This window comes from Anomalospiza imberbis, chromosome 2 (assembly GCF_031753505.1).
Source record: "Anomalospiza imberbis isolate Cuckoo-Finch-1a 21T00152 chromosome 2, ASM3175350v1, whole genome shotgun sequence".
Lineage (NCBI taxonomy): Eukaryota > Metazoa > Chordata > Aves > Passeriformes > Viduidae > Anomalospiza > Anomalospiza imberbis.
Genome location: NC_089682.1, coordinates 41,609,124 through 41,626,934, shown reverse-complemented (window position 1 = coordinate 41,626,934; position 17,811 = coordinate 41,609,124). Strand labels below are relative to the sequence as shown.

The 17,811-nt window shown below is 37.6% G+C and overlaps 1 protein-coding gene across 33 annotated transcripts in view; it reads right to left on the bottom strand.

The window, feature by feature from the left end:
* The window catches only part of LOC137468721 (uncharacterized), a 296,780-nt gene that overhangs the window by 58,757 nt on the left and 220,212 nt on the right, over window positions 1–17,811 (bottom strand). For 31 of the 33 annotated variants that reach the window (XR_010996142.1, XR_010996148.1, XR_010996136.1 and 28 more), the window contains one exon: window positions 4,875–4,928. Coding sequence is in view for 5 of the 33 variants with exons in the window: in XM_068180668.1 (XP_068036769.1) it covers window positions 4,875–4,928 (54 nt within the window). In the remaining 28 variants the exon portion in view is untranslated. Of the gene's footprint in view, window positions 1–4,874; window positions 4,929–11,032; window positions 11,099–11,218; window positions 11,516–17,811 lie in introns of those variants that run through there. The other 2 variants (XR_010996158.1, XR_010996160.1) reach the window with 2 other exon arrangements.

Sequence of the window (17,811 nt, the reverse complement as noted above, 5' to 3'; positions counted from 1 at the left end):
CTGACAACATTGTATGGAACTTTGCATAAGGAATATTAAAAACATTTCAGTTGGTTAGTTAGCTTAAGGCTCTATGGTTAGGCTTTCCCAGGTCTACAGATGTAGCACAAAAAGTGACACCATGTACTCCACACCCATCAGAACTTATCATTCTAAGACTCATATTTAATTCCAAATGATCTCAAAATAATCTCATTTCCCTTTAAGAAAGGAAAGTGGCAGGGATTTGGAGGGAGACAGGGGTTTGGGTCCTGACTTCTCAAGTATACACAGTCGGCCAGGACAACAGCCCTGATCTGGGAATAAAGGCTGGATTTCCCTTCCCTAACCGGCTCCCTCCCAAGGAGTGAAGCACACACCACTTTTATTCTTCAGGGGCGGCTCCTCTTTCTGCCAGGATGAGATCTGGGCAGGAGGGGCTGGGTCTACCTAAACTAAAGTTGTGTTTTAACTCTGTGGGTGCAGGATCTGACTCAGCACACATCAAACGAGTGACCAAAGTGAGTGGGAATTTCTGGTGATAACCTCCTGTTAGGAAAAGGGAGGTTATGTGTGCTAACACCCTGAAGAAAGTCATTCAGGAGAAGAAAAAACTTGGAGAGATTTGCCATACAAGTCATCCCAGGATTCAGTATAGCTGACCAGCAGGTATTGCTACATAAGAAATGAAAATGCAAGTGAATTTAGGACTAATTAAATAAAAATACTGCAAATAAAAATATAAATACAAAGTTAATATCAGTTCTGCGGTCTTCCATTACTGATATAAACTGAAGAGAAATACCCTCTTAGCAAACTGAAATGCCACAACAGCAAAACCCTCAAGAGACCTTTTTATAATAACTAGTACTAAAGTTCATATTCTTGCACATCCAAGCTGAAAAAGAAACAGCCCTTCTAACAAATTTAGGCCTCTCTTAAAAATGCACATGTCCATATTGTCACCAATTAAAATAAAGGGCCCAGAAGAGCAATTATTTACTTCTGGGTGTTATGAAAACTTTGTCTGCATTAAGTTATTTTCAGTAGTTAAAATGTTTAGTCAAATGAATGAAATTGCATGTTTTTAAAAATAAAAGTCCTGCCTTTTAATGGACTTTTGGCACTCACCCAGAGATTTGTGGAATTTTGAGTACAAATGTGTGCAAAGCCCTAGACTTGGTGAAGAAAGTACTGCTTTTTTATGGTTGTTAATTTTTCAGGGGCAAACTGAAATTATTTCATCTGTACTGATTCTGTATGAAACTCATCCCTGTGCACAGAAACAAAGACACAGTTTTATGCCATACAAGATTTCAGAATAACAGCAATACAGAAACCACCACATGAGATGAAACCTGGGGTTCGTAAGTCCAGAACTGGGCCTCTGAGAGAGCCAGGACCAGGTATTTACAAGGATGTTTAAGTGAAGCACAATTAATAGAGAACCAGTGGTTTATTTAATTCCAGCTTGTATGCCTTTTGGTTTATAGTTTGTGACTAAATCTCCTTATGCATCTGAGACCTGCGTGGAGAGTAGTTAGCTGAATCCTGTGGTTTTGTTCCAGTGTAACACTGGCAACCAGATTCCATTTGTGAAAACTGTGAATCCAATTTTCACTCCCAGTGGCCATTCCTTAGAGTTTGCTCTGTATCTGCCAGTAGTTTGATGTGCTACAATAGTCCTAACTTGCTCAAACCTCTGAATATTTCAAAAAGGCACTTTTGGAGTACAAAAAACATCTGAAAGAATTGCTATGCCATGTACCAGAGCTCTTATGAATACACTTCTAAGATATTTTTTGCCTCAAAATAGTTATTTAGAGCTTTTATTTCATACAGAACCAACATTTGCTCCTTGAAATGAAAATATAAGATGTCACCAGTTTTTCAAAAGATTAAAATTTTAAAAAATTAAAAAGTAAGCATTTTTCTGTTGGATTTTTATATATTATAGATAATTTCTGGTTCTCAATTTGTGTACTGCATAGAAATTGCGTAATAATAACGTAACCATACTATAAGAAGGCTTTCAAAGCCTCTGAGAATGCCAGTATCCTGACAAACTTTAAAATACAGCTATTTGTCAGAGTGTTTATTCTTGTAAGAACTGTTGCTTATCAAGTGTCTATGGAAAATTCTGCTTTTGGACAGTACTGCAACAGTAACTCAGTATCTCAGTGACCAGGCAGCCTTGCAGGCTGACAGCATCCTACCCCACAAATATCAACAGAATCGGGGACTCATCAAAAACCTGAATAACCTTTAGAATACTTTGATTCACATTTTAAGTTGACAAAGAGAAATGAAAAGTGCCAAATCAGCTTGCATTTCAGTACCAGTGTTAAAGACCAGCACTGCCCTCCATGTTGAGCTGCTGATCATCACCTGATTGAGCCAAACCTGTTACTTCACACAGACATGTTGATTACATGTTTATATATTACACAATAATGCAGCTATTTCATGGAAATGTACGGAGTACACGCGAAGATATATTGTGCTCGTGGAGCAGAAGTGTCTATTGTAGCTCACTTTTTAAAACTCAGAAAGCATACAAGCATCACCGTTAAGGGCAAAGGAGGCCATAAACAAAGTCAGTAAGGAGAGCAAAGTTCAAAGAATCATAGAATCACAGGATGGCCTGGGTTGGAAGGGATCTCAAAGATCATCTCGGGCCACTTCTTGAGCTTGTCCACTTTGTTCAAAACTTTTTTGGAGGATCTAATCTCAGCCTTTCAACTTTGCTTCTTGAAAAAACTGTCACTGACTACCAGTTACATATACCAAGCAATTTTTGAGAGTGGTAGCCAAAGAAAGAAAGTATGGAAGGTGTAGGGATAAGGTGGGAGAAAGTAATTTATTCACAGAAAATAGTTTTGATGATGACTTTTATTTCACTCTTTTAATTAAAATAATTTTTAAAAATTGTCCTGTCAAAGTCATATTTGGGGAAATCTTCCTAAATTACACAGATTTTTGTTTCAGAAAATGATTAATGTTATTTAAAATGAGGCTGTTAAAAAATAAATTAAATTAGCTATTTGAGCCATAATAATTTGTTTTCTTGGATAGCTCATATTGATAAATAAAACAATTATTATTCCAAATCAATCAAAGCATTACAATTTCATTACAATTTATATCTCTAAGGCAAACACCATGATAAATTCTGCAGGAGACATCTTACTATAAGAATAAAAAAATCAGATAATATCAACAGCCATCTTTTTTCTAGAGCTGGTAAAGTTAATGGATTCACTTATTGTTGATAATTATATCTAGCAACGTTTTGAGCACAATATCATAATAAAATACCAGAATAATGAATCTTGGAGAAATTACTAATTTGGATATGCCAAAGATCCAGAAAAAGCCCAGATGTTGGGGGCAAAAATATTTGTTGTTGTTGTTGTTTTTGTTCTTTGATCAGTAGTCCAAACTTTTAATATGAAATTCTTTTGTAAAGTTCTTAATACTAACATTTGTAGTCACTAGGTATTTTTAAACCAAGATTTTCCTTCTTTGCAAGGGTGGTTGCAGACTAATTTGCAAACAAAGCCCAAGAATCTAACACTAGGCACCCAAAAGGCAGCACAGGCTGGAGCAGATATAAATTTTTTCAAAGGATATAAAAGGTATTGGGAGCAATTTGTCTAAAAAAATTTCAGGAGAAGATCCAAAGGGATAAAATTTCTCCTTGGTGAACTGAGACTGAGAAAGCTTTTTAAGTGTTGGCAGCAGCACAGAAAAACCCACTGTCAAGAAGTTAGAATAATGAGAGGATGATCAAAGAACAGTTTATCTAAATTAAAGGTGAGATTAACAGTACTGATAAAAAGGTAGAGCAATGGACTATTTTAACATAAAATAAGAAAAATACTTGCAAAGGAACACCATGATCTTATTTATTATTTTGGCTGTATTTGGTTATTCTAGCCAAGAATAAGATAAGCCTATAAAAAACCACAAAAACTTTTGATCTAAGGCAAACCTCATCTATATACTGTGAACATAATATTCCATCCAAAATAGCAACTTTAATTCATTTTGTTCACATAATTCTATTAAAAAAAAGGATAAAAATTATCAAATGTGTGTAGGTAACATTAAAGCTGCACTGCATGTAAATGATATTGCTTAACGCCCTCATAATTATAAAAGAGGTGGACAAAAAACATGTTTTCTCCAAACTACCAACAACAACAGCCAGCCAAACTGAAATTCCACAGGTAAAACACAGAATTCAGCCTACAAGCCTAGGCACAGCAAGAGTGTAATTTGGTGCTTTACCTTAATTCTTTTCATACCAATCAAACAAGATCACCAGAAACCTGTAATTTCATTAAGTTCTCAATTTTGTTTTGTATTTTGTTAATTTCAGAAATGGTGTTTATAAATTTCTAAAGCCATCCCTACTTCTCAACAGTCACTAGAGCATTGCTTTGCCATTCCCATGGTGTTAAAACACATCCCTGGAGTTCCAAGCACATGGTTTTGTTTGCAATGCTGAAATACTGGTAGGTAGAGGGAAATTGATACAAAAAAAAAGCTGCACTTGTAAGATTTTGATAAAAACAAAACAGCCCATAAATATCAATGCAAAATGTGAGGAAACAAGGAGAAAATAAAAGAAGGGAGAGAAAAAATAAAAGTTCAAACATCTGGAAAATGTGATAAATTTCCTAATTGAAATGATAGAACTCTTGAAATTTTAACTGTTTTGGTTTTGAGTTTTTCAAATTAAGAACTAACAAAAGCTTTTTGAATATATTTATACTAGATTTTGCAAATATTATCCAACAATTCAGAACACCAATCTCTCAGAATTAGTTGTCAAATGTCTGGAAAATATTTTTTCTGAAAAAAGAATATGACTATGCATATTTGCTTACCTGGTCAGTTAAACAAAATTCACTGGCTGGAGCAGAACACATTGTAAAAGAAACCTGCAAAGAGGAAAAAAAGCTTCATTATAATTTATTTATCTCTCTCATATTTTTGATGAAAGAATGTAGCAATGAGTGGTTATCCTTATATAGAAACTGCAAGCAGCAATATCATTCTAAATGAAAAGCCTCTTAAAATCTAGCAGGTCCCTGTTTGTTCAGAAGATTCCTGACGGTGTGGCACGATTACACTTATAAACAGAACTAAACCAAACAGACATACCAAACCATGATATTCAAAGGAAGGTTTAAGGGTATCTGTTACATAGGTGGTATCAACTTTTTATATTTTTATTCAAATCCAAATATATAATTATCATTATAAAGGATACTCAGATGTTCAGATAGTGAAAAAAATGCATGTATTTCTCATTACATGTTCTTCAGGGCACTGAAATATACAGAGTTACTTTACTTTCTATAGTATTTCAAATAAATATAATGTTAAAAGAACATTATTAAGACTGCTATGTGATAAATATTAACATAAAAAAATGCCGACTTTTTAGCCTTCCTGAGCAACTTTTATTTCTTCAAAGAGTACAGAATATGCTACAGTTCTTAATTACTTAGTCACACAGTATTTCCATGGGAACTCCTCTTCAGCCTATGCAGAAACAGACATTCAAGAAATTCAAGCACTGATATTTTGTGAAATTTCGATTGACCTGTGGTCTGAAGAGACATTAAATAAGTAGTATTCAAATCCTCATAGAAAAAACGGTGATAATTTTGCTATGGTCCATATATTCTAATCATGAATGCTTTAACTGTGTTGCAAACACTGCACAACTCAAGATCAGCAAATTTCTTCGCAGGAATAACATTGTCCCAGATGAGTTCCTTGATGCCAAGAAATCAGACTGAAAATTGAATACTCAGTTTGGGTCACATGTACTCACTTTTTGCAGAGGACTCAGAATTATACCAGATTTTATATATTCAAGGCCCTGCTCAAAGGTTTCAGTAGCAAACAAACACCGAGCACATTGCAAATAATTTTCTTGATAAGTGAATATCTAAGAAGTGTGTTTGGATTAGATATAATCTTCAGAAATTCTGTTAGGAAGAATGATATCTGCCAACCACTACCACCAGCTCCAGTGCTGGAAGATGAAGATGATCCTCCTCAAGGTCAGGGAATAACTGAGAGCACATTCCATCCTTTCTTTATACTCTTGTGACAGAAGGGGTTTTTGGGAGTGTTTCACCAGGCCTTTACTGACCCCAAAATAAAAAACAGTTTCAATCCTGGATTCTGAGTTTTATAATTGGAAGTGTAAAAACAATGTCAACAAAAGACTCTTGAAAAGGATTATGGTGAGACAGAAAGACAGTTCTTTCACCTCTCTACCAGCCATCTGAGACAGCAGTTTCTGCCACATGGAACATCATTCCATGCATGTCTGTTGGCCAACATGCCTTGCATCTTTCACTAAAAGGGAAACTTCTGACCATGATGCTGAGAATTTTGGAATAGACCAACAAACAGCAACAAGAAAAGGTACAGATAACATGCAAACCCTGCCAAATCACCCCAAGTATTCAGCAAAGCCTAGACTATATATTGTTTAAAATAAAGAATTCTCTTGTTACATTAGCATCTTTCTGTTGCAGTCAGGATAGTTTATCTTAATTCAGAATCTATGATTTAGGTCAGATAACTTTGAACTGAAAGGGTCATGTCCTCACAATTTCCTCAGCCATCTGCCTGTTTGTGACTTTTGAGAACATCTATCTCATTTCAGAAAGACTTACTGTGTGAGTCCTAACCACAGTCCTGTTATTGGGTTTGCACCACTGGACTGTGCATGTAACTGTAGATAAAACAGTTTCTCCACTCAGATCTAATAGCAGGGAAACAGTTTAACAGCAAGAGACTTTGAGCAAAAGCAAGAACAGGGAAAAAATTACTGATGATGAGATAAAGGATAAAATAAGCTGGTGAGTGTGCTTTTGCAAGATTTGCTTAATAATCCTTTATTCTGAGGTCCTACATGGGAATTAGAACTACTATGAAAAAAAAAAAAACAAACAAAACAAAACAAAAAAAAACAAACAAAAAACCAACCAAACAAACAAAAAAACCCAAATCTAAAACTAACAGAAAGCATAACCAGAATCTGTTCTGTTTAAGAAAGCCACATTTGCATGAGAAGGACTATCACTATGTGCACTAAAAGACAACAGCCTTTGCCACTGACTGTTCATCTCCCTTTTTTCCTGACAGTGTTGTTAGGTCACCAGTTATGTCTCACCAACCTCAATGTTAGACTCCAATGCCAAGCACGGATGCCCCTGATCATTGCATTTGTTTAGCATTAGAGAGCAAGCTCTCTTTCCTTGTTAGACTTCTGGCTACTTTTGCTGTTCCTTTCAGCAACAACGTGATGTGCATGAAAACTCGCAAGAGTAAATGCGCTCATGAGAGACGGGATGCAATTTGCAGATTTGGCCAGGTCTAAGAACTGTGATGGCCACCCATCCCTGCTGATGCTGACATTGGCTGCCAGCACTCCTGAGCCAGCCAAATTCCCCAAACCTACGACTCTGCTCTGGGAATAAAAGCAGCAGCTCCACTTCCTTCATTAATTGCATCACAATCTCTTTAAGAGCAAAAGATACTGCCCACTCCTCCTTAGTCAACTTATCTCTGCTTTGCTTAGAGAAAATAGTTTCAGTTCTTTACCTTCTAGTGAATCACAAAGGAACTGTTATCCCCACTTGCTCTGGAGGAACAGGCATCATAAAGAGTCTGATGAAAGACAGGGTTTTTAACTTGTGATGATGTCCAAGCAAGAAATGAAGCAAGTTTCCCTTCTAGTTTCCAAACACAGTCACCAAATTCTTATTTTCGAATTGAGCACATATGATGTAAAAAGCATCAAGTTACAGGAACAATTACCATGCAGTTCTAAAGATACAATTTTCACAATCCCTTTAGAGGAGAACAGTATTTTTATTCTCTTTTTAGCCTTCAAACATTTAATAATAATCCTATTTTATGCATATTAATTTTAAGTCATAATGAGAATTGGAAAGGTATTTATTTCAATGGAAGTTGAGGGCTAAATATCTTTATATGGAGCCACAGCCTTCATCCTATTAAATCTCTACATTTATTGTCTGTACACAAGTCATTATAAAGCAGGCATTACTCAAGAAAGAACTCAAAAGCAAGAGAAAAGCCCAATTAACAAGGAATTCAAAGCAATTATGGAAGTTCGGAAGTTGCCTGGGGTGGTGTTTGCCTGTAAATCATTGGGGAAGATGAAAAGGGAAGAGTTTGTTTCATCCCCACTTTAAAGTATTATTTTCACTTCAGGTTCACATTGTTAATTTTTAAACCTGAAGTATCAGGGCTTCTACAAAGTCACGGGTTAGGAACAAAGATGCCATTAACTGAGTTTCTGGGGATCTTTATTTTGCAACACTCATCAGTGCTGGGGTTACTTTTATCAGTAGCTGGAGTTCTTGTCTCTAGCTCTTGGATATTTGTACATAATTAAACTGGCTTTTCTGACCCTAGACCTGTAGACATTAAAATCAGCTCGGCACAAACAATCTTGGAATGCACATAATAATGCCTGAACTTTTTTCATCCCATTCCACACCCATTTATGTGAAAAAGGGAAAAGAAATAAGAACAGAGAGCCCACAGAAACTCACACTAGACAATTAAAGTAAGGACTTTTTGAAGTATTAAAATCAACCTTATTTTATTATTATGGACTCAAATCTTCCTATATAAATGGCTTTGTACATCGCCCACCTAATCATGGAGAAAAGAAATTTATCAGTTTAGATGCCTGCTTAAAAAAGTTGGGAAAACAGGAAACATCACAGTTGAATACCTTTGTGGTAGCATCAAGGCATTTCAGGACAGCACAGATTTCATTGCACAGTGTGTTTATGGCCTTTTTTTTTTTTTTTTTTTTTTTTTTTTTTTTTTTTTTTTTTTTTTTTTTTTTTTTTTTTTAATACTGCAATGGGCTTCATACACCTTACAGCAGCAACACACTTGGCTGGTTACAAACACAATAACAAATATGTCCAGTGAACTTTGAGAGCTGCAAATTCCTGCCTTTCATCATGTCTCTGTTTTAACCTCTGTGTCAGCTACCCACAGCTTTCCAGCTTGGAATCGGGTTCTTGTTCTCAAGGTGAATTCAGATATACCATGATACATCACTCTTGGGGTCATGAAGTTTCTTTTCCCAGTTTTTATCCCTAGCACTTCCCTAGAATACAACCAGTTGAACCTAACAAATGTTTCCAGGGTGCCCCCCGTGCTCCTAGGACACTGGTAACTCTACTCAACAAACTTACACATTTCAGGAGGAAAAGGCTAATAATACTGGAGACTGTAATAAATGCATGCAAAAATAGCTTCAAAAATCCTCTAAATTTCATAAAAAATGCTGACAATTGTTGAATTTCAATGTTTTAAAAGATACCCCTTTTTAATGCATGTTTCCAGCTGAACAGGGTCAATCTGAAAAGACTGGGAAGTCATATTTAATTAAAAAAAAACCAAACAAAAAAACCCATTAAGAAGTCACCCACCAGTACCTCAGATACTAATGGACCTGGACTAAACTTGGACTGGATAATTTTGTAGGCAAAAAAATGGTGTTCATGGTATTTTTTATATTTCAAGCAAATACTAAGGTATGAGAGGAACCAAACTCTTTCTTTCTTTCTTTTTCTTTCTTTCTTTCTTTCTTGACCAATGACCAATTTATCAACACAAAACTTATATAACTATTTTCATTTTGTTAGTAGTAGTTTCAGTCACTGCTGCAAAAAGAAAGGACAAAATCTTTTAAGTCTTTTTTACTCCTAAAATATTTAAACCAGTATTGATTTTATAATATTTGCTAGGGGTTGAATTGCACTGTAAACCCATTTTAGCAGAAAAAGGGAGAAGTAAAACCCTCACTGCATTTGGAGGAGGATTGGAAGGCATATCCACACCTCCCACTTAGTTAACATCCCCTGCAGCTCGCTCCCTGTGGCAGCTACTTTGTGGAGCACCCAGAGCAGATCTACAGCCAGGAAACCCCCTGGAAATCACCCTCTTCATCTCCCTTCAGTAGGCAAACAGCAGATTTCTGCTTTCCTCTTGTTCCCTGCAACTTCTCCAGGTCCAAAGTGCTGTCCCATGGAGAAGAAACCCCTCATCCAAATGCTAGCAGGGGCAAAACTATCCTGTTCCAGACTGCTGAATACAAAATGCTACACAGGAAGAGTAGCTCACAAACTGATCTTAAATACTCACTACAGGTGCAGAGCAACTCCATTAAACCATACTCCAAAAAAAAAAAAAAAAAAAAGGCATATCCTGCTCAGCCCTGGCTTATTACATTAACATTTCTTTTTGATTAAAAAAAATCAAAAAAAACCCACAGAAGAGTAAGCAGTATATTAGTTATTTATCTAGTAGAGTGACTTGTTTAAGATTTTTGGCATTGATTCAGTTGAGCTTTGTAATTTGTCTTGTAACATTTTTCAATATACCACATGAATGGAAAGCTGACTTTCAAAGAACAGAAAAGCCACAAGTTACAAAACAATGGCTGCAAAGTAGAATTTTTTAAAATTCATAACAGGTATAATTAGCTCAATAGAAAATAATCACATTATGTTTCAGTGCATCTTTAAAATGTTCCAGATGTTTTATGCTTTCAGTACTTCATTTGTATTTCCTTAAATCCTTCTTAAACAAGGTTTGTACAGGAACAGTACATAGACCTGACAGCTAAATGCCAAATTGCTCATTTTTTCACTAGTGTGACTAAACAGGAGAAATTTATATTCTGTTTGCTGCTCACCCCCTCAAACAAAACCAAACAAATACCTCATCTAGCAAATCTATCTGAATATAGTGTTACACAGGAGGTGAGCTGGGATGACATGTCACTCTGTACTTCTGTTTTTTTCCTATGAAACTGAATGGTCTTAGCAAAGCAAAGAAAAGCACAAAACAAGGAAAAAGTCATCTAATTCCTGCCATTCTCAAAGATAATTCTCAAAAATTTCACCTTCCAAATCCAGTCAGATACTCTCTGTACTTATACTTTATCCTAAAGATTATTCTCTACCTTAAAATTTTGATATCTGTTCTTAGAAAAATTCCAGCTCATCTTTCCCGGTACAGCTTCAGTATTCCAGCTGCTTTCCCTTGTGTTGACTGCCTCATCTCTTAGTATTTTTCCACACAAGCCACATCCCCCACTCATAACTATTTTTGCATTAGGAACCTGTTGCCTCCATGGCCAAGCACTTACTTACGATGCACTTTGCACTATCCTGACGGAGGAACAAGCCGTGGCTCCGTTGCCCATGGGCAGCCTGGCTCCCTCTCACAGCCAGCCCGAGGTCTCCTCCTGGGGCCCCGCGCAGACAACTGGAGCTGGTGGAATTTACAGCACCACTGTGACCTCTGCCTTTAACCTTGAAAGAGCTCTGTTATCTCTAGAGCACCCTTCTTCCTCTGCTAAGACAGACAGATTCCCTACAGAGGTTTTTCAGCTGGAGAGAAGTATTTAAATAATTATGCTTCTTCTGATTATTCTAATACAAAAATCTTCTCACACAAAATGGTTTTCTTGCTGCAAACTATAAATCTTCTGATTTCTGATCCTTCTGTGGTGTCCTCCTCTGCACAACTTCATCCTCAATATTAGTGTTTCACTAGTTAAATACAATAAATTGACATCAGTATTTCAGTAGCTGCTATTGTTACTCTGTCCCTCTTCCCCAACATATTCTCCCTTTCCTTTTCCAACTTCCCAGTTATGTCTTGAGCTATATTGTCTACCAGAAGAAAAATCCTTCTGTGGTTATGTCCCGTTGCCTGATTCTCTTCCATTTTTTTGTTCTTGTATGTCTGACTATTCTAGAAATATTCCCTCTTATAAAGTACTTGCTTGTGTTTCTCCTCCACTTCCTCCTCTCTCAATGCAGAATTTCATAAGAGCCTTCTCTCATTTCCTGGCATGTCCTTGGACCAAGCGATTCAATATTTTTCTACTTTAGTCATGTCCAGCCACAGCTCAAAGAACTGCCTTCCACCAAGAAGTGTCTCTTGGTTCTTACACAAGAGCAGTTCAGTGCATTGCTGGTATTTCCATCCACTAACGTTCATTGGGCCTCTGTCTTCCAAGATATTAATGAATCCCTGGTGCATGGATACCATATAAACACATTCCAGCCTAAACTGTGCTTTGAGGTACTTAGACAAGCTTCCTTACTGAATAAGCCAAGCACTTAACAAGCTTTAGGTATTTAGGCCCACAACAGCCCTTTAAGAGATCCCTATTTTTACCTGATGGGGAATTGAGGCATAGGAAAATTACTTATGCTACTTAACATCGGGATATCTGTGATAACTCAGGAACCAAGACTAAGTCTCTGATAACCCAGACTAGAATGCCAATCTAAAGACCATTCCTGCCACTTCCTGAGCGATAAGGGTTCAGCAAATCTTACGTACGTAGATTTTCTCCTGTTGCTCCTGAAATGTTCAGTGCATAGATGAGCTATCTTGGCTGGTTTGAAAGCAAAGAATGGAGTGTCTTTTCCTCCCCCTATACATCTTTAGACAGAAACTGATTAGCCAGTGGCATTTTGCTGTTTGCAGCATTTTTTAGTCTTTGATACAAAAATTGATGTTCTTATAGTTATAAACATATGCAGTTAAAGAAAAACAAAACTAAAACCACCCCAGAATAAAGGAGAGAAGAAAGAAACATGCTATGTGTGGTTTGTGTACAGAATTCCAAAGCAACTGTAAAATTCATGCTGTTTTCAGTATCATCTTATTTCTTCTCAATTCCTTGGGAAAATACATCTCACCACACCATACTGCTCAACACCCTTTGTCAAAGCTTTCATCAAATATGGAGCAAAAAATAAAAATTCTAAACATTGCTGTATTCAGGACAGTGATACCCACTTTATTTACCAAACACTGGGATTTTCTCCCTGCACCTGAGTCTGTTTAAATGAGATAGCTCCACTATATCATGAAGAAATACTGCCTACACAGAGATAGCAGCCAGAGGTAACTGCTATGACTTTGCCAGTACTACTCTTCAGATATAGTTATTGCAAATTATAATCTCTATCAGACAGGTAAGTCTGCTGAAGTGAGGGGAAGAGACAGGAGAATGAAGAGGAAAATGTGATGAAGGCAAACACTGCTTGTAAATCATGTGCCTAATGCAGACAAAGTAATTAAAAAATTATTTCCAGTGAACCAATAACACTTCAGGAGATAAAATGTTTTTATACCTCATTAAACAAAATTTCTGTTTCCTAGGACTAAAACTGTAAAACCTCTATATCCAAGCTTATATGAACTTCAAAACAAACCAAATATTCTTTCCAAAGAGCAGCAACTTTATTAAACAGGGTATCTGCTTCTCTGATACTAAATACTTTCCACATCCCATGTATCGAGGTAGTCAACCTTAGTCTATTATTTAATCTCTAAGTTTCTCAAGGTAAGATGAAAATAATGACAATGAGGAGTCCTTTTAAACAACTTCGACTGCATCTATATTGGTTGTTTGGTCTTGTTCCCATAATAAAAGCATGGTTTGTGCACAGCTGAAACATGTCTTATCTAGTTCACTTTATCACTGATAACCTACTAAGCAATATCAAGAATGTTGAAAATAGCAGCTTAAAATTATATCACAGGAATAGGAAGAAATGGCCAGTCGTGCTCCAGGGAAGAAATAACTGTGTTCCTAACTTATTTAATATGATCATGAAACAGTTTTTGTATAAAAATATAAATACTTCTGCAATGATCAAGAGGAAGCTTTGAGATCCATTAGCTTCTATAAATACTACAGCAGCAAATATTTTTTATGATAATCTATAGAAGCACCACTGCTTCACTGCTTCACTACTTGGGACACTTTGTACTTTTAAAATGTATGGACAAGTCAGTTCTACCAATATATGTTATCCCTTGCTTCCATGTACACATCAGAGCCACTATGTCCATTTATGTGTAACATTTATGTATAAATTAGCCCAATTTATGGATGTGTCCCAAGCTGCAACTTTTAGGTTGGATCACACTGAACCAAAAGAGGAAAAAAACCCAACCAACTAAACATTTAAAATGAGGCTCTGTGTGCCCTGAAGTCTGGCACAATCTTAACCATAACAAGGCCATAAGAATGGTATTCTCAAGTACCAACACACTAAAATGTATCTAGTTTAATATATCTTACAGATGGCAGTATTTTGCCACAGCAAGGAGATCTTGGCAGGAAAGCACAGAAAACAATAAAAACTGAAGATTTTAGAACTGGATTTTCAGAAACTGATCTCCATGTTTAAAGATAGTCTGGAAGCAAAGCTTTTCATTTCCTCTGCATCTGTTGCCAAGAACACAAAAAACCTTGAAAGGAGGAGATGAATGCAGGGGGTTTTGGAAGGCAAGGATTTGCAGCAGCAGGATGCTCTGGTGTTGTCCCATGGCAAATACACTGAAGTTTGGTCTATTTGCAAAAATCCCAAACTACTGAAAGTAAAGCTAACTACTAATCCCCCTCCAATAGATTTGCACAGGCTAGTGGTCTAGGGTACTCAGCCTTGCAGCACTCACAAAGTCCTTGTAGAAGTACAGTTGCATCTTTGTGACTTAAAATTAGCTTTCCATGATTCCTATTTATCTACAAAACCACCTTAAAAGAGTCAATGACAAGGGAAGATTGTGTGACTTTAAACTAGCACCAAGAAAAAGCTGGAGCTCAGTCAGCAGAAGCCTCTCCTTGCTTCCTGTGTCACAAACATTGCTGCTCACCCCTTAGAAAAATTCCTGTCTTCTGCATCTTCATCCTTTGTTCACTGGAGTTGGGAGCTGCAGAGGCAAAGCCAGGGCCAAAGGGTTGCCAGGACAGTGTGGTGCTAATCCCTCTCCAGCCCCTTCCTGCAGCTCCCAGTGTGGCCCTTGTGGCATAGTGGCTGTTCACTCCTCTTCCAGGAGGAGGATTTACTCCTAACACATTCCCACTCCTGGAAAAGAGGAGGCAGAAGGCATGGTGAGTCACTGCTCCCTACCTGCATGTCCTGCTGATGCACCACTTTGCCTCATCCTTCTCACAGGAGAACTGGTAAAATCCCACATGATGCCTGAGAGATTTCCACTTTGCAGTCTCTTACTGAAAGCAGAGTTTACATCTAGAAGGAAGAGCAACTGAGCACAGAGTGCCTTGTGGTTTGGTGGGCAAGGCTCCTGGCAAACACAGGAACCAGGCCTCCAGCCTTCTGTGGTCTTCCTTGCAGCACTCAACATACTGACTAAAAGCTGCTGGGAGCCTGTAAGATATCACAAGATAAACTCCAAAAATACTGTAGGATTTAAAAACAGAGAGGGAAACATACGCATATCTCTGCACATGCAAGGCAGTACATGAACAAGTGGGCAAAGAGCTTCCAAAGTTTTGCTTAATTTTTATCTATTGGTAAAAGAAAACCACTGCACTATCCTTAAGAGGAAGATCTTTGGTATGTGTTCTCCAAAAGGTTCGGTATTTCTTTGATTAAATAGGATTGGGAATCACTACTATAAAGCAGTCATCAAGGTAACAACAGAGAACCTCCCAAGTAAATTAGATATGCACTGTACAGCATCAACTCAATTGAGTTATTTGCTCTTCAAGCCATTCTTTAATGTGGGTTTTTTTCCGTTTAAAAATGTTGAGAGACTGAAAAAATGTTTTATAATCATCCTTCTGCTGATGGTAGTGGAAATACTTTGTCAAGAAAAGCTCTGGAAACTGTGTTGGGAGATAGTTTTTCGTATAAGATACTCATTTACTTAGGATAATATTTTTGAAAGCCAGCTTGTCATATCACAGCATTTTTCTTTTCATTTCCTTGACCATTTTATGTTCAAATAAAGTTGTTCAAAAGATCTCATCAGCTCCTGTTTTTTAATATATTTTTAGTTTATATCTTTATCTTTTCTACTAAATTTCCTAGTTCCTGAAATAGTAAACATGACAATTATCGTAAGCAAGTAGCCACCTTGTTACCACCCATAAGCAATCTAGTCCTACTTTCCTTGTGACATGTTCCAGGTTAAGGAAGAAAGTTAAAGGTTAAAATGAAACAATGGATTTTGTATCTTGAGCTTTTCCCAACAGCCCTTGGATATACCTTCAGCTTCCAGGCTGTAGATCCTTCCAAGGAAACGCTGCCCACAAGGCAGATGAGCCAAGCCACAATGAGCAGGGTGGTGCACATCACATACTGAGATATGCAGGTAACAAAGGGAAAGCTGCTACTTTTTTTGCAGCACAATATGAAAGTCTACCTTAAAAACTGCCCAGAACTCATCAGAGATGGCTGAAATTCCAATACTTTCTCCAGTGAATTGCTCAATACCTTTTTCCTCAATCTGCAGTAGATGAGAGCTTTTTAAAAAATGAGCAAGCATGACTCATTTTTATGACCAATGCACCATTCGCAAAATGCTTTCCAACCAGATTGCAGTTCAAATCAGACATGTGTATTGTTGCAAAACAAAATATGCTGGCTGAACAGAATGTATTCATCTATATTAGCTTTTCTTTCTAAATTCAGCACTGTGAGCTAAATTAATCTGCTGAGTGCTAAATTCATCTACTGAGAGCTACTGTAGATTCAGGGAAATGTTTTGAGTGCTGTAGCAAACAAGTCTCCCTCATGCAGGAGCCCTCTGTGGGCTGCTGGTGTTTTAACCATTTTGTCGGCTTCCAAGCAAGGGAGCAGCTGATAGACGAGGGAAACGCTCATTGATTTGCAGGGGCAGCACCACAGCCAATCATCCCTAGAACGAGGCACAAGCATGGATCCCTCCAACTATGCATATTTATATGCAGCTGTCGTACCTCCAAGTCTCCAGTGAATACTGAGTGCTTGTGTGGCCACCAAGACACACAAAGCTACCCTACAGCCTGCTCTTGCTTCACTGTGGTAGGGGGAGATGGAATATACAGAAACACGTTTCGTTTTCCCTGGCTTGGCTACCCCAGGAAATTACATGCCTAATACAAGTACACTGTAGCTGCATAAATTCTTAATCCAGAGGCATTTTCAAAGGGCTAAAGGAAACAGGCATCTTGCAAGAATTTATTTTCAGTAGGGTAGGCTGAGCTACAACAATGGAGTAACAGAGACAAGCGTCTTGGCAACAGTGTCAAAAAGCCCCGTGGTACTGAGGGAAGGGTAAGGGAAAGAGACTTCCCTGGTGCTACCATGGTGATGCATGAGCAGCACCCAGAGATGTGTCTGTGCATGGGACTCCTCGGCTCAGAGATGAGGCACAGGGGATAGGAAGAGTGACAGGGGGTTTTCCTTTTGTTTTAGCAAACTCCAAGGCTTGAAAACATACCCTAAAAGAGAGAGGTCTGTGGAGCTGAAAGAGAGGAGTCCAAGTAGAGATGCAGGTAGAGAAATGGCTCTGTGAAAAGGAAAACCCAGCAATCTGACACTTTTAGGAAGGATGAAGTAAATGTACCAAGGATTCAGAGGTGATTGGCTAATTATTTAATGGTTGAGCCATTACTTGTTTACTGAAGTAGAATGGTATTTAAAGCTGTTTCTTACAGTCTGTGGGCACACAAAGCTTCTGCAGACTTCTATCAAAATCAAGAGCTGCAACTCAAACTGTGCAACATCCAAAAAGAATTGAAACAAAACCCACAGCCTCCATGTACAGGTGAGAGGAGCCACCTCTTACCCAACCGCCCACAACTGGGCTCATTGGCAAATCCCTTGAGGAAATTCAGTCCTGGGATGGGTTCTCCTGGGGTCCTAAATGACACAGAAAACTCCCTTCCCTTCCCTTCTTGCTGCTCAGACCTAGTCATAC